The following is a 22110-nucleotide window of genomic DNA, read 5'->3' as shown; positions in this document are numbered from 1 at the left end:
AATTGACAGCAAATCAGCTGGCTTACATGGTTGCCTTATATACATTCCCCTCTTCAGGTAAAAGTCTCATCATTCCACCAAATCCCATTCATTTTCCCACCAACTCCACCATCAACACACAGAAATTCACAAGAGTTTAATATCTGGTTCAATAAAATATATTTTTATCCAATTAGATGCTGGTGATGTCTGAGGAAACTATATGCTAAATTAATATAAAGGTCCTAAAAAGATTATAATTGCTGACATTATCATGTTAACCATATGCTAAACTTCACATTCATTTTTCTTATTTTCTTATCATTATTGACTCCATTTTACAAATGAGGAAACTGAAACACAGAAAGGTATTGTAATTTCCCTAAAGTAACACAACTACTAGGCCGTAGAACTAGGATTTCAATCCAGATTAATTCTCCTGAACCTGAAACTTCAATCTCTAGGCCACATCCAAGTTAAGGACATGGAATATTGGAAATTCCAAGAACAATTACTCCATTTCCTTGTCATGAAAAGACCAAGGAATTCACTCTTCCTGACAACTTATTCTTGTTAAAAAAGAGCAGGAGCTTTGCACAGTAAGATGTGGGTCATTGCTGCATGTGGGGAACAGTTACATTACAAGCTATGTCCAGACACTCCAATTGCTGATACAGTTTCTGATAATCATTTTATAAAAGTCCAGAGTAGATTAGAAAATTACTGAAATAACTCAAGAATCCCGGGACTTTTGCCTGCTAGTGTTTATTGCCAATCTCTTTACCCCACAGGAATGGGAGAATGGAGATTGAGCAAATAGTTTTAACAGAACAGAATTTATTTCTGGAAAACTAAGCAAATCGCCTTTATCAGTCACCCTCGAGTCTTGGAATTGCTGGTGTGTGTTAACAGTAAGAGTTAGTCAGCTAGCCATCCTGGAACACATCTGGCTATCTATTCAATCACATTTTTTAAAAGGACAAGGGAAAACTAGGTCATGACTTTCCCTGATGTTCCTGAAGACATGGGATGCCTTTGTCCTTACACCCTACAAAAAACAACTTAGAGACAGCTCAGTTTTGGCACTTGTGTCTTCCTCCACAAGTCTGAGTGTTCCCCAGTATGATTTCTCTCTGAGTCATTAGATATTAAGTATTGAATGTGATTGTCGTAGGAGGTCTCCGATGGTTATAAAATAAAAGAATTTTTCCAGACTACCTGCTACCATGATTCTTCTCTAGAACTTGGTGTCAAATATTTGTGCTATAAGAGCATGCTGTGCATTAATTATATCACATGGCAAGTAGAGATGGTTTCAAAATTATATCAGGATAAGAAAAGCCTTTGTAAGGAGATTTGTGGCTATCCTTTGCTGGACAGCTTTAGTGTGAGCAAAGTGACCTTCCGTTCCAGGCACCAATGTGAAAATGGGCTAAATGACCTCTGAGGACCAGACCGTAGGACACAGATAATCTTGTGAGTCCATTCATCTGGAACTTTTCCACTTAATTTCAGTGTCAATATTCACAAAAATGTAAAGGTGACAAAAGAAAACCCACCTTGGATGTATGCAATGGCCTTCCCTCCCACCCCATGTCAGAACATTGTCATATATGCTAAATGTTGTTCAAGTACCAAAAACAGGGCAGCACTTGCATAGGACATCTCATGTTTACACAGTGTTAGTGACTCCTGAATATGTATTGATTACATAGATCTTCAGCTTGTTGTTCAAAGATACTTTGAATTACTTTATGACAAAACAAATACACACTTATCAACTCAGATAAGTTATTATCCTGGAGTCTTTGTCCTTTTCCCCCCTCCCATATCAATGGTCTAAGCCTTTCTGGGATGGGCATTCCTCTCTGTTAAATTCCACCCCCTCAAACATACACACACGTATGCACACTCTGGCACACTTGGACATGCCACCCCCAAACAGAATAAATTCTCTCCTCTCTGTCCCTTCCATTCTCTGCCCACACTTTTGTAGTGTCCACAGCATGTTGACCTCAATCTCCCCCACGAGACAGTAAACTGGAGAAGGAAGAACCATGGGTTTATTCATCTTTGTATGCCCTACACAACGCCTGGCACATAGTAGTGTTTAACGAGTGTTTGGCAAGCAGATGGATGATTGAGCAATTCATGGATCATGCAAGTTGTAGGATAACTATGAAAGAAATAGGATTTGTTTTCAAATGTAACTTTAAAATCTAACTTTTAAAAATCTAATATTTTCTCAAAACTAAAAACAAAAAAAACTTCCTGAATGGTAACTTTGAATTATCTTTTGCAAAATAAACTTTATAAGAAGAAAATGTTGTTGTGTACAAGGTTTCAACACCTTATGGATACCCAATTTTTATGTTACATGAAAATATTTCTATTCATACATACACACAGAGCCCAGAATACACTTGCTAACAACTTGTGAGCCTCGATGGGAAATAAGCTAAGCTCACTAACCTATCACCCTTCAAGGGTTTACATTTATTTTTCTTCCAACATCACTTTCCTAATCTTTCTGCCTTCCCATAATGGATCAGCAATCTTATCTTAATATAGGGTAAAAGTGTCTCATAGGCCTTATACTTGCAAGAAAGCATTAGTCACTCTGTGCTTATCTACAAACCAATCATCACACATGGAAATGTGTCCTTCTCTACGTGGAGAATAAACTGAGTCAAGCCAACATATGGAGGAGGGGAAGCATGCTTTAGTAAGGCAGAATAGAGTGAGTGAATCAGTCTCTATCACTATGCAGGCTTAAGATGACACTGATTTAAAAAATCTGTATGCAGTTTTTAAAATAAAATACACTATATTTTTTAAAGCAATCCTCATTTTTTATTTACCTATATAAATACATTAGAAATGAAATTTGTTTTTCAACCATGAACTCACATATGTATAAACACATAGAGGTGCTTTTAGCCACCACTGACCATGAAGTCACCCAGTATCTCAGTAGAGTGGTCATATTTTGCTTTGGATCTCATTCTTCCTACTTTCTCAGAAATTCTATAATATAGATTACTATTCCTCTCTTCTCTATTCAATTTTCTCCATCCCAACTGAATCTTCCCATTGGCTTCTAAACACACTCAACTGACTTAACCTCTCCTTTCTCTTCAACTACTGCTTCTTTCTCACCTCCTCTTTAAGGCCAAATGAGTTGTCAATGCTCAAGCTCTGCACTTCCTTGCCCCCTTCACCTCCTCACTTGACCCCTCTCTATCTGGTTCCTAAGCCCATTATCTCTATGGCCATTAGAGTCATGCAAGTCACCTATGCACTAGATGTGTTACTTGCCTTGTAGCAGCATTCAACTCTGTTGACCATTTCTTCCTTCTTCAAACATTGTCATCCTTGACTTCTGTGACGCATACTCTTCTGCTCTCCCTCTGACTCTCTAGACCTTTCTCTGCCTCCTTCCCGGGCCCACAGTCCTCTATCCAGCTATTCACTGTTAGAGTATCTCTCTTATCCTCACTGTACACTCTCCCCAATCCACCTTTGCTGGACCTGCAGCTTTGCAACCACGTTGATAGACAACTCCCAAATGTGTGTCTGCAGTCCAGCCCTCTCCTCCAAACTCTAGCTTTAGATCTACTACTGCCCACTTCGCTGCTTCAAAGTCACTTCAAACTCAGTTCATTTAAATTAAAACTTATGATTGTCTCGCCCTAAAAAACCACTTGGCCTTCTTCCAGAATCCCCTATCTCAGTAAATACAACATCGCTTATTCCATTGCACCAGCCAGAGACCCACTGTGCTCTCCCTCATCCCCATCTAGTCTATCCCCCAATATTGTGGATTTTACCTTCTTAATTGCTCTCAACTCAGTCTGCCTCTCTCCATCACCCTAGAGCAAAATACCATCACCTCTCACCTAAAATAAAGGCATTAGCCTCCTAACTGAGTTCATCTGGACCCTTCTGATCTCCCTCCCACACTCAGCCAAAATGATCTCTTCAAAGCAAAAATCCAATTGTGCCAGCCCCTACATAAAACCTTACAATAGCTTCCCACAGCTCTTATTTTGAAGAAGAAACTCTATAACATGCAATGGCTGCAAGTGCAATGGCCTTTCCCAGCCCCTCAAGCCTTGTCTTGTCCCATGTGCTGTCTGCTCCCCTCTGCTCTGGTGGGAAGGAGCTTCCTTCAGTTTCCCATACACACCACACTTCTTCCTGATTTCATCAGGATTTTGTATGTGCTGTTTTTCTTCCCAAATTGCTCTTTTACCCATCTACACCTACTTACCTAATGTAGATTTGAGCTTCTCCATTACAACTCAAATTCACTGCCACAGGGAAGCCTTCTGTAACCTTCCTAACTAATACTAAGACCTTCAAAGCACCTTAGACCTCTCCTCATAACACTCGTTACAGCTATCATCTTATTTTTTTATGTGTGAGTATTTAATGGATGTCTATCTCCTCCAGTCAACACTGGTTCTATGAAGGAAGCCCTCATCCACCCATCCTCAGTCCCTGGCACACAATAGATACTCAATAAATATTTACCATATAAGTGAATGTCCAAATTTGTGTCTTCTCAGAAAATTTTCAGTAAAATTTTTCTCAAGCAAGTGCTGACAAAAAGAAAATTAGTGAATTCACAGTGATACATTTTAAGAGAAAAAACATATTCATATGATGACATTTCCCGTGCACTTTTTGTGCCAAATATATTTTTATATAAACAATAACTTCTTATATAAGTTCTTTTCCAAAAGTATTATGGGAAATCATTTTATTTAACAGAGAGTAAGGTATTGTGTGTATATATAACTAAATACACAGAGAGTATAATGGTGTGTATGTTATAGATAAACCTTCCAAAACAGACATTGTAAAACTTCTATTTATTGCCAAAAGATTTGAGGCCAAGTGTTGAACCACAACAGATAGAACCTGTGTAAAATAGTTTCACAAGAGCAGTGTAGACAAAACCTTAGAATGTTCTAAAATACCAAGAATGTACGAGCAGATAAGACAATGGGTAGGATGTGCTCAACTTTTACAGCCCAAACAGGGGACCCTCATTATCATAAACCTGGAACAAGTATGTCAGATCTATTTTCCCCATTGTGAGGAAAGCTCTACAATGCATAGGCAGTGCAGCAAAGCACTCAACATTTAAAACTGCTTAAAATCCTATGGCCAGATGTTGCCCGTAATACCTATCCATGAGATCGTATTAATAAGATGACAATGTGAGACCAACATAGGAAATGTGTGTGACTCTTTCTTATTCAAAGGTCAATTCTAAGATTGAGAAATTATTTCCATTCATTTCCACCATCCCTGGTCTTTTCCCATTGGTCCATATCAGTCGTTGCTTGCTAAGTCCAAACCAATCTTCCTTGGTAGCTTCCCATAAAAGCACAAAGGTGACCATACTTACTGCTCAGAACAACTGAACAGGTTACCTCCTTGGCAGATGACTTTAGAATTTTTGTTTCATGGATGACAAAACAAGTCAAATTCTATAAACATTGATTCTGAGCATTTCTTTTTCTGTAACTCTGTTGACTTAGGACATGCATATGACCTTATACTGTTATCTTATTGCTTAATTTCATGAAAAGGTCATAATAAATTTCTTCCACTATTGGTGGTGCAGTTTTACTGTTTTATATATTATATGATCTCTTACTGTGATTTATCATGAGGCTACTATCATTTTCTAGAAGTTCTTGGGCTACATAGGAATCATCTAGGGATTTTATTACAAATGGTGGGTGCCTCACCCCATCCAAATATTGTGAGCCAGTGAATTTGGAGTAGTGCCTTGGAATGTGCATTTTAACAAGCAAGCAGATCATTCTGATGTAGGTGGCCCTGAGAACATAGTTTGGGAAACATTGTTCTATAGACTTATAAAATAGGAGCTCTGAGGCTTTTTAGATCAATATTTTAATGATTGACAGAGAAGCCTAGAAAGCATGTTTCATTTTGATGGGTATGAAATTATTGAGAAAGGAAGCCATTCAGGACCATGTAAAAGTACCCTCAAAGATCTGTTGTCAAATTGAGTTTGTCCATACTATTTTGGACCCAGAGCATCTTGTAAGATGTTACAGAATCTATGCTGGATTATGCCTCCTCATTTATTCACTGCTGATAAGGTATGGTACTCTAAAATACTGCCTGGATAGTCATAACAAACATGCCATTCATTGCAATCCTTCGTGGTTTCAAAAACCACAGACGCTCAGTCTGCTAAATGTGGCTCCTGTGACCTCCTCATTTAATGCTTCTATCCCTCCTTAAGCATATTCTCTGTAATCATAGTTGGCTTTATTACAACTGGCACATACACACACAAATCAGTAAAAACATGGGAGGAAATTAGAGTAAATTTGAGACTCTCGATACATACAAAAAAATTCCCCACAGACTATGTAGGAGTTGTAAGTCCCAGAAGTTGGGATTTCAAGGGGAAAAAAAATTAAACATATTTTTTCTCAATTTTTTTAAAGTATACTTTATTGATTATTCTATTATAGTTGTCCCATTATTTTCCCCTTTTCCCTTCTCCACCAAGTACACCCCTTCCCTCCAGCACTCTTCCCCCTCAGTACATGACCATGGGACATGCATGTAACTTTTTTGGCTTCTCTGTTTCCTATACTATTCTTAACATTCCCATCTATTTTGTACCTACCAATCATGCTTCTTAATCCCTGTGCCTTTTCCCCATTCTATCCCTCCCCCACCTCCACTGATAACCCTCCAAATGGTCTCCATATCTGTGATTCTGTTCCTGGTTTGCTTAGGGTGTTTTTGTTTTTGCTTTTTAGATTCAGTTGTTGATAGTTTTGAGTCTGTTGTCATTTTACTGTTCATAGTTTTGATCTTCTTTTTCTTAAACAAGTTCTTTTAACATTTCATATAATAAAAGCTTGGTGATGACGAACTCCTTTAGCTTTACCTTGTCTGGGAAGCACATTATCTGCCCTATAATTCTAATGATAGTTTTGCTGGATAGAGTAATCTTGATTGTAGGTCCTTGCTTTTCATCATTTTGAATAATTTTTGCCAGTCCCTTCATGCTTGCAAAGTTTCTTTTGAGAAATTAGATGACAGTCAGTGGGAGCTCCTTTGTAGGTAACTCTCTGCTTTTCTCTTGCTACTTTTAAGATTCTCGCTTTATCTTTAACTATAAGCATTTTAATTATGATGTGTCTTGGTGTGGTCCTCTTCGGGTCCAACTTGTTTGGGATTTTCTGTGCCTCTGGACTCATGTGTCTATTTCCTTCACCAAATCAGGGAAGTTTTCTTTCATTATTTTTTCAAATAAGCTTTCAATTTCTTCTCTTCCTCTTCTCCTTCTGGCATCCCTATGCTTTGAATATTGGCCCTCTTGGAGATGTCCCAGAGTCTTCTTAGTCTCTTCTAATTTCTACCCTTATGTGTTTGCCATACTCGATCATTTCTGTCGGCATCCCGATTACCAGTGTTTTGAACTCTGCATCTGATAGGTTGATTATCTCCATTTCACTTAGTTCTTCTTCTGGAATTTTGATCTGTTCTTTCATTTGGGCCATATTTTTTTGTCTCCTCAATTTGGTAGCCTCCCTCTGTTTCTTTGTGTGTATTAGGTAGAGCTGCTTTGATCCCCTGTCTTGGCACATCTGTTACATTGTAAAGGGCAGAGCTTTAGGTATTCGCCAGGGCAGGGCAACCCACTTTGCTGCTTTGTGGTGCTGTATGTGGGGGAGGGGTTGGAGACGGAACATTGCCACTTGCTCAGTCCTTGTCCTGTTTCCAGTCACTCCACCACTTCCTGTATGTGACTGACACCCCTCTAGCTGTTGCACTGGTAGTGGCTCCCAGAGCGGGTGGGTTCTCACACATTCTAGGACCATGGAGGCCTTTTGAACAGACTCACCTGAGAGACAGGCAGTTTCTTCCACCACCCCATCCTCTACTGTGTTTTTTTTAAAGATTTTATTTATTTTTATTTTTAGAAAGAGAAGCAAGGAGGAAAGAGAGGGAGAGAAACATCGATGTGCAATAGATACATCAATAGGTTACCTCTCACATGCCCCCAACTGGGGAACTGGCCTGCACCCAGGCATGTGCCCTGACTTGGAATTGAACCAGCGACCTTTCAGTTCACAGGCCACACTCAGTCACTGAGCCACACCAGCCAGGGCACCACTGTTTTTTTACAGCCAGAAGTTATGAGGTTGGAATCCTGGGCTGCATGGTTTGGCTCCAGACTGGGATCACCCGCTCCCCACATGTCCCTCCCAGTTTTTATCCATCACATGCAAATGTGGGACTACTGGTTCCACCAGCCGCCGCTGCTGCCTCGCCGCTGCTGCCTCACCACGGCCACCTCACCACTGCCACACCATGTCCTCTCTGCCCTGGCTCCCCATCTCCATCCTTCCTACCCATCTGGATGAATGTTTCATCTTTAAATCCTTTGTTGTTGGCCTTCCATACAATTCAATTTTCTGGCAGTTCTGATTGTTTTTTTTGTTTTGAGGTTAGTTGTGATCCTTCTTATGATTGTGTGATGAGGTGGAGTATGTCTAACTATGCCTCCCTCTTGGCCAGAAGTTTTTTTTTTCTCAATTTCTTTTGAAGGTGTTCATCTTTAACAATCAGGAAAGAATATCTAAAAACTCAAATATCATAAGTTAGATTCACAACAGTCTTAATGGTGAAATATTCATGCACAATGCAATTCTTTCAAGTAAAAGTTGCATAAGCCAGAACATATACAGTGTAAGGAATTTCTGAATCTGGAAGTCGGGGTGCAATGTGAATAGTAGTTATATGGGGGTCACCATCTACAATCATAAGAACAAGCAGGAAGTCTGGAGGAAAATGGAGAAACCACAGAGAAAGCAAAAAATGTTCCCAATGCAGCCTAACCCATTATTGGACTGGCTTGAAAATGGAAGTCTCAGTCAAAAAATGGGTGAGTTATTCAAAAATAGGAGTGTATCTCCCTCTGAATTGCCTGTAACACCTGAAGTTAAAAGCCTTCAGTCCTTGAACCTTGAAAGCATTCTTGTCTCATTCTGAACTCTCTCGCTATGCCTAATACTTTCATGTATGTTTCATTACATTAGATTGGAGGGAGAGAGATGGGTTTTATCCTAGAGCTGTGAGAATAAGATATTTATAAAAACTAACTGTTCATCATTACAATAAAAGGATGAGGATGATCATTTTATGTTAATGATGATCACGATCATGATTATGATCACGATGATAGTAACTACTATTTATTAATCCTTTTCCATGTACCAGACACTTAGCTAAGCAGGGCCACTATTAACCTTTATGGCATTTTTATATGCCCTTTTTATGGTGGTTGAAGTTCACTTAGGAATGCATGGCTTCAATAGCAAAATTCAGGCTGAATTTGAGCCCCTACTCACCACCTTGGCTGAGTGCTCTTTTGCAGTAAACACCATGCATGGGCATTTATGGTGGCCCTGTTGTTAAGCATGACAACTCTAGAGTGGAGGAAACTGAAGCTCAGTGATGTTAAGTAATCTGCACAAGATCAGTCAGCTGTTACGTGGCAAACTCCCAACTTCAACTGAAGCCTGGCTCTAAAGTCACTGCCTTTGCCCCCACAAACTATAGGCCAATACTAGAGAAAAATTTAGGTACAGCCCTATATGACCTATTATAATAAGGACTAAACATGAATTAAAACATACCATGTTTAAGTAAATTACAATTGGCTAAAGACATATTCAGAATTGCAATAAATCTTAGGACAAGACAGAAACCTCGAATTGCTGAATGCTTATGCTCTTGAGATAAAAAGGAGTATATAACTACAGAAATTGTTATTTTTTATTCTCTTATATCATAAAGTTTTAGGTGCCACTCTGCGTGATGTCTAATGGTCATTAGGATTGGTTTTCCATTGAATCTCATGCCTCATCTCTTGTTCTCCAAGTCCCACCAGGTTCCATCACATAGAATGAGTGACAGTTCCTAAAATTATTTGATACCCCCTCTGTAAGGCTTGGCCCTTTGCATGTGATTTCATTTTCTAGAATACCCTTCCTCCCTTTACCATCAGAATCTGCTACTTGTCCCTCAGAATTTATCTCAGTCAACATCTGCCCCAGGAGGTTTTCGTGCTTCCTACACCCTAGTTGAGAATATGAGGTAAGCACCTCTCCTTTGTATTCCAGTCTCCCCTACTTCTGGCTTTCAGCCGCATTAGACCACTGGGGATACCAACAGGAAATGAGAGAGAGGAAGAAGAATGAGGTCATGTTATTGATTCCCAGCTTCTTCTCTGCTTGGTCACTGCAGGTTGACTGTGTCCTCTATCCATTGCCACAGCTCTTGTCAGGCAGCTCTCTCCACACAGCTCTGCCTCTGGTTGCAAAGCGTTCTCTCTCCCTTTTCCTCTTCAGGCAGAAGAGTGTTTATGATGCTTCCTCACAGTTTCTGGGCCCAGAGTACCATGGTGCTTTTCCTATACCTTGTCCACATCTGCGTAAACAGTCCCTTTTTTAACTCCCAATTGCCCATCTTGAGGTGCCCTGTGTTTCCTGCCAGGACACTACATGAACATAGCTGATCCCATCTGGGGTCCATGAGCCTGCATAGCTGTGCTGGCTGGACCTTCACAGGCCCCAGGCCCTCAGACCTTAAGAAAAGCAAAACCTCCCTAATGGGGCTTCAGAAGAATTTTCAAATAAAGTCCAGTGTGACTTCCCCATTACTGTGTGATACCCAGTCTCTTTCCTGGATCTTACACCTAGGAAACTGAATCAGCCTCATATCCTCAGCCTTCAGCTCATAATTATGTCCTAACACAACTGCTTTACGAACTCACTTCTAAGCTCATGGCTTCTTCCTGCTTCTTTAAGTGTTTTTCTCTTCATGTGCTTTCCCTCACACATCCCTCCTGTTACCTCAGCCTTTTTCTGCGCTCTTCCTAGAATATTCTTTCTCCCTTCTTCAGCAGAGGCCCCACTCTCATGTTATCTCCTCACAGCTAGAGGAAAGATTTCCTCTTTCAAGTGACTGGCTTCTACTTCTCCAGTGGCACTCTCCAAACTCCATCTGCACCGAGCTGTAGAATTTGTAAAATACTTTCTCTCTCCACAAGATGATAAATTCAAACTCCCTCTGAACTGGGCTTCAGATCCAAACACAGCGCCTTACAGCTTATCTGTGCTCAAGAGTATGTGTGGGAGGGCTGGGTGGTTGACAGATGAACATGAGGATATTCTTTATTGCTTTACTCTTCCTGCTGTGGTGTTTCTGAACTTTAAGGTGTCTGTCTGGTATTATTTCTTTCTTATTCACCAACTTCCTGTTAACATGAACACCTTCAAAATTCATCTTTTATTAACAACTATTTTCAATGCTTGGTACACAAAAGAAATACAATTACTATACAAACATTTGCATTAGCATTCTGAAATACTTTTATGCTGATAAATATGGTAACAGTTTGGGTTCCAATCACATTAAAGAATTCAGTTTAATATTCTATAGTTTTTTCAGCCAACTGATAATTAAAGAAAGGAAAGATCCATCTTGGTAGAGAATATGTTAGCCAAATTGCCATGCTTTAAATAAAATAATATGCTAATTGGCAAGTGAGAAAATATTTAAATATCCTGTATGCATTATATGCATGCAAGGTAGTTTTAGACACAAGCTCCTTCCTTCATGGTCTCATTGCACATTGTATTTTTCAAATGAAATATGATCATGTTTAGAAAGAATTAGTTCCATGTTTTATCCATGAAGAGACTGTGACATCATATGAGAATTATTGCTAACAAGGATGTGCTATGGGCAATAGGCCTATTAAAATGACACATGGTCAATCATGCGTGTGCTAGACATAATTGCAAAAAAAAGTTAAGACATGAGATAGCAGCTGGAAAAAAATTTTAAGTCTTTCTCTTTTTTTTTTTTTTTTTTTGCCTCTTAGAACTATTTTTAAATTAATCCTACAGCTACAAATAATCTGGCTTTCACAGAATTATCTAAAGCTAACTCTGATGCCTGAATTAGGGCCCTCACATGTAGCTACATTAAAGTTCTGCTAACATTTCTTTCCTAAAACCCTTTACATGGACTTTTCTCCTGAGGTTAATTTTTCTCTAGGCTACAATGAAAAGTCCTTGCTTAGCAGAATTTCTCTACAGTCCTTTTTCCTTTGTTCTCAAATAAGCCTATCATTTTGTGTGGAGTCCCCTCACTGTCATTACAGGCATGTGGGTATGTGGCTATAATACTCCATCCCCACCTTCTCTCAAACAATCCTTTCAACTACTTTGCCAAGCGCTCCTCACAAACTTTTGACACATACTCTTCAGTTGAAGGATTTGGATCTGCCTTGAGGAGAAATAAGTGTAGCTAATCTCCTGTCTCAGATCCAGAGGACCCACGTGTGTACATATTACCTGTATCAATCATGATTTCAAATCAGCTCCAGTCGCATGGTTATTTTCAAATGTTTCTTTGAATAAATATGGAAAACTAAAACAGGAAAAATGTACTGTTAGTACATAGCATTGCATTAGATCATCTTTCTGTGAAAACCATGGAAAAAAGCTATGTGATTACAAACTGTGAAGTAAAGTCTTTAATAAAAGTAGTAGCAGAGTAGAGGAAGTACTTTGCCACTTACCTAGTGTCCTTACATAAATTTTTTCATTTTGATTTTTGATCTCTCAGCATCCTTGTTAAGCAGGAGAAAGCTATCATTATTTCCTCATTGCTGATCAGAAAACTGCAGTTGAGAGGACTCAAATCTAACTCTTCTGAAATTTAATTCAAAATCCTTGAACATTACATTTAGATTAGCATTTTTTTTTCCTAATTTGAAAGCATGAGAAATGGGTGTTAAAATTTTATTAAATCTAATTTTGGCGTGGGCTTTTTGTTGTTGCTGGGGTTTTTTTGTTTCCTGTTTTCTCCTCTTGGCTCTCCCTTGGACCTTTCCTTCCTCTCCCCACACTGGCAGCCATGGTCTTCATTCATGGCTCAACAGCACAGCACACTGTTAGTAAACACTCATTGAACACACAGCTCAAGCAGGCAGACATCGCGTGAAGCTGCTCCTGCTCTCGCAAAGCAGGGCACCTGGAAGAGACATGGAGTCCTAGGTGCTTTCCCTGAGGGAACTGCAGATTGTAGAGGCCGCCCAAAGCAAGTTCCTTGTTTATGGAAAATTTAAAGTCGCAAAGAGCGTTACTGGTTTTAAGAATGGTCTAAGTCAGCCCTGACCACCGTGGCTCAGTTGGTTGGCTGTCATCCCACAAAGCAAAAAATCAGGGCACAGGTTGTGGGTTGTTCCCTGGTGGAGGCACGCAGAAGAAGCAACCGATGTTTCTCTCCCTTTCTTTCTTCCTCCCTTCCCTTCTCTCTAAATAAATAAATAAATGAAAAAGAATTGTCCAAGTCAGATGATTCTTGGTAAAACAAAGCAAAACACTGAAATCACTTCCTTGATTCGATTGTCAATACCTCTTGAGCTCTTGCTTTCCCCATCCTCTATCATGCACAATACTAACCACCATGAAGTTTCTCAGAAGATGGGCGACACTTCTCAACACTGATGTCTCAAGATCAAATGTCACCCTGAATGTCCAAGCTCTTTTCTGACCACTTAAATGCATGTGCACCAACCCCAAGTCACTCATTCTCTATTCTATTTTTATCATAGCCCCATCATTATCTAACAATATATTTGATATATATTTTCTGTGTTTTAGACAATATGGGGCTGATAATGGAACATCCAACTGGGATGTTCCTTGTCTAATAAGTTACTAGACAAGGGGAAAAAAAAGCCCAACCATCCTCATTGGAACTTGGTAAACCTACACATTTCATTGTTCTTAGCTTGAAAATGCAGTCAAAGTGGACAAATCCTCTTCCGAGATACTTTATATGACCTACATTAGAAAAGAGAAATGGTAGACTAAGAAGGCTAAGTTGTGTTCCTATGGTAAAACAGGCACTGTCCCAATTCCCAAGTGATAGGAAAAAATTTTATCACTTTCAAGGTGCTGTGAAAATTGAACATAATAAATATTGTCATACTCCACAGAAATCAAGATGCATTTATATAAACTTAAAGAGTGAATTTTATGTAATTGGTTAAAGAAATGAAATTCTTCAGTTTGACATCTAAACTTCTGAAAATGGGAACAGTTCTTCTAATTCTATGATTATGTGTAATCATAAACACTCTACTTCAATGTCAAATTAATCCACTCATTCAACAAATACTTACAAATTCCCTGTTATTTGCCAGGCACAGTATTAGATGCCTGGTGTTACAACAGTGAACAAAGCAAGACACACGGCCCTCACAGAGCTTTTGGTTGAACAGGAAAGGAAGATATTAATCAGATAAAAACCAATAACAATCTACAGATGATGATGCCTGATATAAAAGAAACATGCCAGATGCTATGAGAACATATAACAGGCAAAGCCACTCTGGTCTGGGTTTAGAGAAGGTCTACCAAAGGAAGCAACATTGGAGTTGAAACATGCATGATTAGTTGTTGACTAGGTGAAGATGGGAATATGGAGAGTGAAGAGAGTATGTGTGTTCCAGAGAGTGGAAATAGCATGTTCAAAAGAACTGGGTAAATTTGCCTTGCAGCTGTTATGGCTTTAGGAAAACATGTCTTTTGGAGCACTATATTGACTTTTGCTGCCAAATAGCTAAATATACTTGGTTTGTGATTATTTATGAAGTTATATTTCTAAGCAGTTCATGTGAACAGAATATCATGAAGCAAAGGAATTAAGAAGCACAGAAAAGCTGGCTAGCTGGGTGAGGCTTAGAAACTGCTAACCAGATGCTCTTTTTTGTGAGATGTATTTCTTTTGAAAACCTTTATGAGGTCTTTCAACACTTTCCCATCATCATATCTAAACTGCACATTCTTTTAGGGACAAAAGGGGAGAGGTTAACCAAATTCATAATTTATTAGCCTACTTTCCAAACATGCTTACCGGGTTCTAGTTCACTGGACGATCCTGACTTTTGATCACTTGCCAAATAAATAATGGAAAATAAATGGCTTGATCATTCTGTTACCATCAACAGTTGTAAATCAAGATGGCCAGCCTCTCATAGAAGGAAAACTTAAAGAGAAGCAAGTCAGATGGAAGTTCATCAAAAGGTGGAAAACCCGTTATTTCACACTGGCTGGAAATCAACTTCTGTTTCAAAAAGGAAAGTCTGTAAGTTCCTCTGTTGTATATTACACTTGCATTTTTAAGGTCTTGATTGGCACCAACCAGCTAGGGAGACATTTTGTCTTGAGTTGAAATACCAATATATTTTTCCTTCTCCGTTTTACAATTTTACAGTGTTATTTTATTACCCATGTTCCTTTCACTGTCTATTCTGTTCAGTTCTATGTTAGCTGGTTCACTACCCCTCTCAAGTTTATTATGGGAGCTGTTTTTGTTGACTTACATTTTAGAAGATCAACTACTCTTGACTGAAACACTGTGCCTTTTGTTTCCTCGTGGATTGCCTACATAGATTTATGGCTCATCATATTGACCATGATTTCTTTTAAAACTACAGATTATATTTCAATGTGGGGACCTAAGGAAGGGGGAGCATAGGCAGGGAGGAAAAAATAAAGGCCGATTTATTATAAGTAACTTTTGAAATCAACAAGTTCAATATGATTAGGAAAAATAAGATTACTATCTTTCATTCATGTAACATGCAGTTAATGAGTAAAATGAAATTCTAAAATAATTAATAAATATGTAACAGAATTTCCAATCTGAACTAGGATGCTCAGTAAACATCTGTATTCTGAATTTTCAATGGGAAGCCTATCTCCCATTCACAACGTAAAGTTATCCCCTTCTTTTCAAAGCAGTTTTATTTATCATTAAACTCCACTCATGCAGGATCAGGGGAAATGAAATCTTGACCTACTTCTTGGCTATTTGGACATATAATGATAATAGCTCATCAGTGCTTATCACATGCCACACTGGATTGCCACTAACAACCCTTCGAGGTCAGCACTATGATCATTGCCATTTTATAGATGAGGAAACAAGGCTCAAAGAGACTGATTGGCTTGACCAAAGAGAGAGCCAGTAAGATAGGGTAACACTGGAGTCAGGCTTGGGCAGTAAGCATGACACCAAAGCCTGTCCACAGCCCTGTTTCTCGTGCACACTAACTGCAGAGCCAGTGGCCAGCCAAACTGTGTCTGAATTAATTAATGAAAGGTATTAAATTACTTAAAAATATGATGCACTGAGAACATACGTATGCATTATATCTTTAGATTGTGCATTATAAAATTTATTTGCATTTATTACCCAGCAGAAATCAAGAGTGATGGATCTGAATTTGACAAATTCTGATCAGTGCTATTTTAATCAATAAAACTTTATGTTTACTTTTTGAATGGAAAAAAAAAAGAGACCTGGATGATGCCTACTCTGAATTCATGTTACTTTCCTCATCTGTGTGTATTATAAAATATACAGATGGATTTTTGTGTGGCTGAAGATCTTTTAAAAAGGGAAGTGTAATGGTGTGTTCCATTTAGACAGTTACTCAAGGTTTTAAGAAACATTTTTTAGCATAGGTTCACATTGAAACTCTTAAAGTATTAAAAAAAGGGCCATCTGAATTTCCTGTTTTTAGTAAAGGAATCAGAAATAGAAACTAAGAAGTAGTGATTTCTTAGATCCCTTGAGACAAAGCAGAGTCAGTATAAAAGAGTGTTTTTCCTGAACTTAAATAATGACCTTTAATACTTCTTGACTCAGAGCTTTTTAATAAAGTTTAGAGAATAAGCTATTTTATAATTGGCTGACTTGTTTGACATCTTTATCGGGAAATAATGGTTTGACATTCCCGAAATCTGACGAAACATATGGCTCAAATATTGGGAAATAGTATAATGGAGTACGAGGACCACAGCAAAATCGCCCTGATCCCCAGGCACACAGTAACCTAGCAGTGATTAGCAGTCTAGCCAAAGCTTCAGCCACATCGTAAAGGGCCTTTCTTGTAAATGAGAAAAATGTGCACTTTAAAATAAAAACTAAAAGACTATAGTGCTATTTCTACTGTTAAGAATACTGTTGCATTCTTAAGGTCTTAATCTCTACCAACCAGCCAAGCAACGGTGTCCTCTGACTTCCTGTCCTTCTCTGTCTTGGTCAATTCACTGTCCCTTCTTAGATAACTAAGGTCATGTTTCTTTCTTGATCAGTTCTTTCATGTATCAATTTCTGTATTATAAACTAATCCAAAAAAATACAGTTTTATTACTGTCAGATTCTATGAACCAAAGTAAGCTGACAAAGTATTGTCTAACACAGATATATGCAAGCTTTATCCTATATATCCCCTAAAAGAATTTAGAAAGATCTATATTACCCATAGCATTTTAAGTTGTAGCAATACTTTTATCATAAGTTTAAACAGTTGCACAAACTGCAATTTCTGTTGAACTATAAATATTGTCATTTTAAAATAAAAAGATTTCATGTTTCCTTTAAATATAACCATTGAAATAAAATACCATAGCAATTTGACATCTAACACTGTCCACTTAAAAAATTATATAAATTAGTTCTTCTAAGTAGAAATGTTTACATTGTTTCATTTTTCCTTAAAATCATATTTTTATTCTACCTCTCCCACAGCATTTCATTGTAATCACCCTATCATTTTTAACTGCAATGAAACTATGTATATAAATTGAAATTTAAATTTCTTGTGACCATCAGTCTCCAAATGTTAAGATTTTTTATTTTTCTTTTAAAAATATTATATCATTTAGAAAAAGCCATAATGCCAAATGTATTATTATATTAGTAGTTATTAAACATAAAAAAATGAAATGCTGTTAAAAATAGATGAGAAGTAAGTATGTTACCTTGTTTAAAGGATGCTTCCCTGGCATCAATATTCTGAATTGCTTTTAATTGTTTGTTTCTTGCTCTTGTAATATTTCCAAGTTGTATAATACACCATAGAAAGTTTAGGATGAGTGAGACTGGTGTCTTTTCATTGCAAGGTGAAAGAAGGGTAATTGTATAGAAGAGGTGAGAAAGGGGAATTAACAAGATCCTCAACCACAGGTACATTCTCCAGCAGGCAAAATGTTTCCAGGGATGTTTAAGACCCGAAATTGCTTAAAAGAATTACCTGACCCCTGAACACTATTTATGCTAGCCAGTTGTGATGACCTGTGTTGTAGAGATCCTTAAGCCTCTGCTTTGATGCAAGAAAAATGTAAGTCATTAAATATCCCTTCACTTACATTTGTAGACAAATCATGCTTCCAAAGTTCCACAGAGTTTCAAAAACAGTTTGATCTACTTAAACATTGAAATGCTTTTTATTCAATTAAAATCTTTCTCAGAGATAGCACAGAGTAAAATTAAATTTCATTGCCTTCCAAATTATCTCATTCTAACAGTACTCCAAATTGTACTGTTGCATTTTTCTCTATTAATGTAGTGTTAATATCAATAGAAAATGACATAAAGTCAAAGAAATATGAATTAAACATTTTCCCAATCCCACTGTATAATTTTTATAAATTGCCTATCTTGCGCAAATTTATGATACAATATCAAAGGGCCAAATGCTCCCTCATTCATTTTTCTAATGACTCTTTGAGGCATTAGTACCCAAAATAACAAAGTTCTTGAGCCATATGAAGTGAAAGGATTCTGATCCTCCTGGAAAATTCTCCAATAGCCAGAGATCTTTTCATACTCTGGGAGCCAGCTCATGTTTTTACTTCCCATATGCATTTCAGAAAGATGATCCTGATGACTCACCAATAGAACTCAGCAAAGTACAGAGCGTGAAAGTTGTGACCAGAAAACGCAGGGACCGCTCTCTCCCTCGGGCTTTTGAAATCTTCACAGACAATAAAACCTATGTTTTCAAGGCCAAGGATGAGAAAAATGCAGAAGAGTGGCTCCAATGCATCAATGTGGCAGTTGCCCAAGCAAAAGAGAGGGAAAGCAGAGAAGTAACCACGTATCTGTAGGGATTTGCAAGCTGACCTCATACCAATTGTATATAATGGCACTGCAGTATCATTGCTAACGTCAAGAAAAAGATATAAATCCACCAACTCGTGTTGTATTTTACTAAATACCAGTGAAAGAGTTTTTCCTCAGAAGCAAGACTCAAACATCGCAGGATTCTTAGTACATTTCATGTCCTAATGGCATTTGCATTGACTCCAGAACATCTGTGTGATGCATACAGTAAGGAAAAGGAGCTACAGATGGGATGGGACCAGAAAGGGGAGAGTCAGGATCTAGGAACTTCTGTAGATGTGTCACTGTACGTCACAAGAAAGCACCTTCTAAAGATACCTACATATGAGGAAAGATTAGCCATTTTCAGTGAAAACCACAGCATCTCAAAAGTGTTAAAAGAAAAAAAAACTATTAGGAGAAGTCAAATTAAGGAAACTGAGGAAAACCATATAACTTACTTATAGACATTATTACGTTTATCCTCTCTTAATGCAAATGCAGCTAACCATAGTAAAATAGTTCTCAAGTTAAGCCAGTTATGTAATGTCTATCTTTCAGAGCTACTTATCTGATTATCTTTTTGATTTATATAATATGATCTAAAGTTTAGATACTTGCATGTATCTCCCATCCACGGCTTTAGGTATAAGCTAGGATAAGCATAGGAAACCATTTTCTCCATCTTCAAAATATGTGCCGCTCCCATTTAAACTTGAATTTTTTTTAGCTCGAGGTTTTAAAATTCTGTACTTTTCTTCCTTGTATTCAACCTTTTAATGCCTCCAAATTACAAACATTTATTGGCTTTTGCCATTACCCACATTTTTTTTAAGAATGAAGCTGTGGTAAGCAGAATTCTAGGATGAATCCTAGGGGCCCACAACCTGGTATAAACTTCTCCCCTTGTGGGTGGGGGAACCTGTAACTTGCTCCTAACTAATAGAATATGGCAAAAGAGATAGACAGGTCGCTTCCCCAATTGTGTTAGATTACACAGCCAAGGCAAAGAGATTTTGCAGATATAATTAAGATCTGTAAACAGTTGGCTTTAAGTTTATCCAAAGGGTAAACCTGACCTGATCAGATAATCCCTTTAAAAGAAGACAAACAAGCCAGAGACTCTCTGCCATTGGCCTTGAGTAAGCAAGCCACTCTGAGATCTGCAGCTTCAAGGAAATGAGTTTTGCCAGCAATCAGTGAGCTTGGAAGAGGATCCTGAGCCTCACAGAAGGGCTCAGACCCGGCCAACACCTTGACTGCAGCTTTATGGAAGACTGAGCTGAGAACCCAGCTGAGCCCTACTTGGACTCCTGACCTGTGGAAAAGTTGGGATAATAAATAAAAGCTTTTTTAAGTTGCTAAGTGTGTGACGCTTTGTTATGTAGCAATAGATAACTAACACAAAAGCTAACTTGGACTATACATAGAGGATAATTTTTTTCCTTGAAATTTATTAATTATGTGATTTAACATAGAAACCGGGAGAAAGACTGCAAGTAATCAATACCCTTAATTCTACTTTGACTACTGCTAACTCACTAGGATAGGAAATATTAAAGAAGCCAATTGAGAAAGGAAACAATTCACCTTTAACATATAACATTTGAGGGCATTTGAGACACTGAAGTTATTACAAGTCAGGAAATAGAGTTCTGGAGGTCAAAATTTAGGCTCATTGGATATATAGATGGTCACTGACCATAGGGAATTAGGTGAAATTACTCAGGATAAATGAGACAAAAGACCTAATAAGGGCTTCCTTGGGACACCCAGCGCTTACACAAAGACAGGGTTGGTGGGCTGATTAGTATTCAGAGATGTCATGGACCAGGGGAAATAATATCACAAGAGCCAAATAAGTAAGGTTTTCAGGATATAAGAGAGATCAACAGTGTGAAATTTTCAAGAGTAATCACTTAATATAAAGGATGACTTTTGCAATTAGGAAGTAATTGGTATCATTGGTAAAAATTTCATTGAAGTGATGAGGTTAAGTCAGATTTCAGTGGGCTGAAAAATTAGTAGGAAGTTAGAAGTTAAAAGCAGTAAGTGGACTATTCTTTCAACAAAAGGGAGAAGATGAAGGGGCTAAGATGGAGAAAGTGTTTTACTCTTTGTTTTAAAGATGAATTAAACTTAAGGGACAAACATTTAAAATACAGAAGGAATAATGAAAAATAACTTTGCTTGAGGAAAGTTTTCTGAAGTGATGAAAAAAGATCAAACTCCCTATGCTGCAGCAATTTATGGAGCAGCTATCAAGCAACAGGTACCATGCTTGGCCTGGAGAGACAAAAACAGAAGACCCAACTCCTCCACTCAAGGAATTCATAGTGTAGTAGAGGAGACTGATGTATCAACAGAAATTAAAATGCATGTGGCAAGTACCTTGATGGAAGTTTGCAGAAACAAGAGAAGGCACCTCTGCAATTGACTTCGAACTCAATGTGGGCTCCCTCCCTGTTTCCCACAGTTGTCAAAAATGAGCTTACCTTAAAGAACATAAGCAGTGTTGCGGGCAGACAAGGAGGAAATGGTCAGTAGAGGGAACCTTTGCAAAGGCAAATGAGAGAGGGGAGCATGGTCCATTTGCAAAACAGTGAGTCCTTACCTAGGATGGGAACATAGCGGCCTGTCGGGAAATGGTGCAAAATCATGCTGAAAAGGCTGCAGGGCCATAGCATGAAGGGTTTGGTTCCATGCTAAGGGTCTTGAACTTTTTCCTTAAGATAGTGAAACATCATTAAAAAGTTTTAAGAATATTTGCATGTAGAGAAATAATTTTGATAGTGGTATAGAGAATGGATGGTAGGGATATCAAGTATTATACCCAGGAGATGATTTGACGGGTTCTTGAAAGATGGTGAAGACCTGGACTGATGTGATAGCTGGGGAGACAGAGGAAAATGAAAGGGCAGGAAAAATATGTTGCATCAGTGAAATGGACAAGATACTGAAGAGCTGGATGGAGCTGGGGTATAGGAAAGGGGAGGAGTCTCTGATGACCCCTAATACCTTCTTTGGAAACTTAATGAATAATAACACCATTCACTGAGACAGGAAACTTCGAAGCAACAATTT

The 22110-nt window shown here is 38.2% G+C and overlaps 1 protein-coding gene across 1 annotated transcript in view; it reads left to right on the top strand.

Moving 5' to 3' along the window:
* Window positions 1–19281, top strand: part of VEPH1 (ventricular zone expressed PH domain containing 1) — a 187565-nt gene extending 168284 nt beyond the window's left edge. Inside the window, exons 13-14 of the mRNA XM_054579995.1 lie at window positions 15080–15216; window positions 18795–19281. Of these exons, the coding sequence (XP_054435970.1) occupies window positions 15080–15216; window positions 18795–19031 (374 nt within the window). The 3' untranslated portion in view covers window positions 19032–19281. The remainder of the gene's footprint in view (window positions 1–15079; window positions 15217–18794) is intronic.
* The last annotated feature ends 2829 nt before the right edge of the window (window positions 19282–22110 follow it).

The sequence above is a fragment of the Pteronotus mesoamericanus genome, unplaced genomic scaffold, assembly GCF_021234165.1.
Source record: "Pteronotus mesoamericanus isolate MK-2021 breed Mesoamerican mustached bat unplaced genomic scaffold, CSHL_Meso_final contig_116, whole genome shotgun sequence".
Taxonomy (NCBI): Eukaryota; Metazoa; Chordata; class Mammalia; order Chiroptera; family Mormoopidae; genus Pteronotus; species Pteronotus mesoamericanus.
Note: the sequence above shows the minus strand (reverse complement) of the source record. Positions and strands in the feature narration are given on the sequence as shown.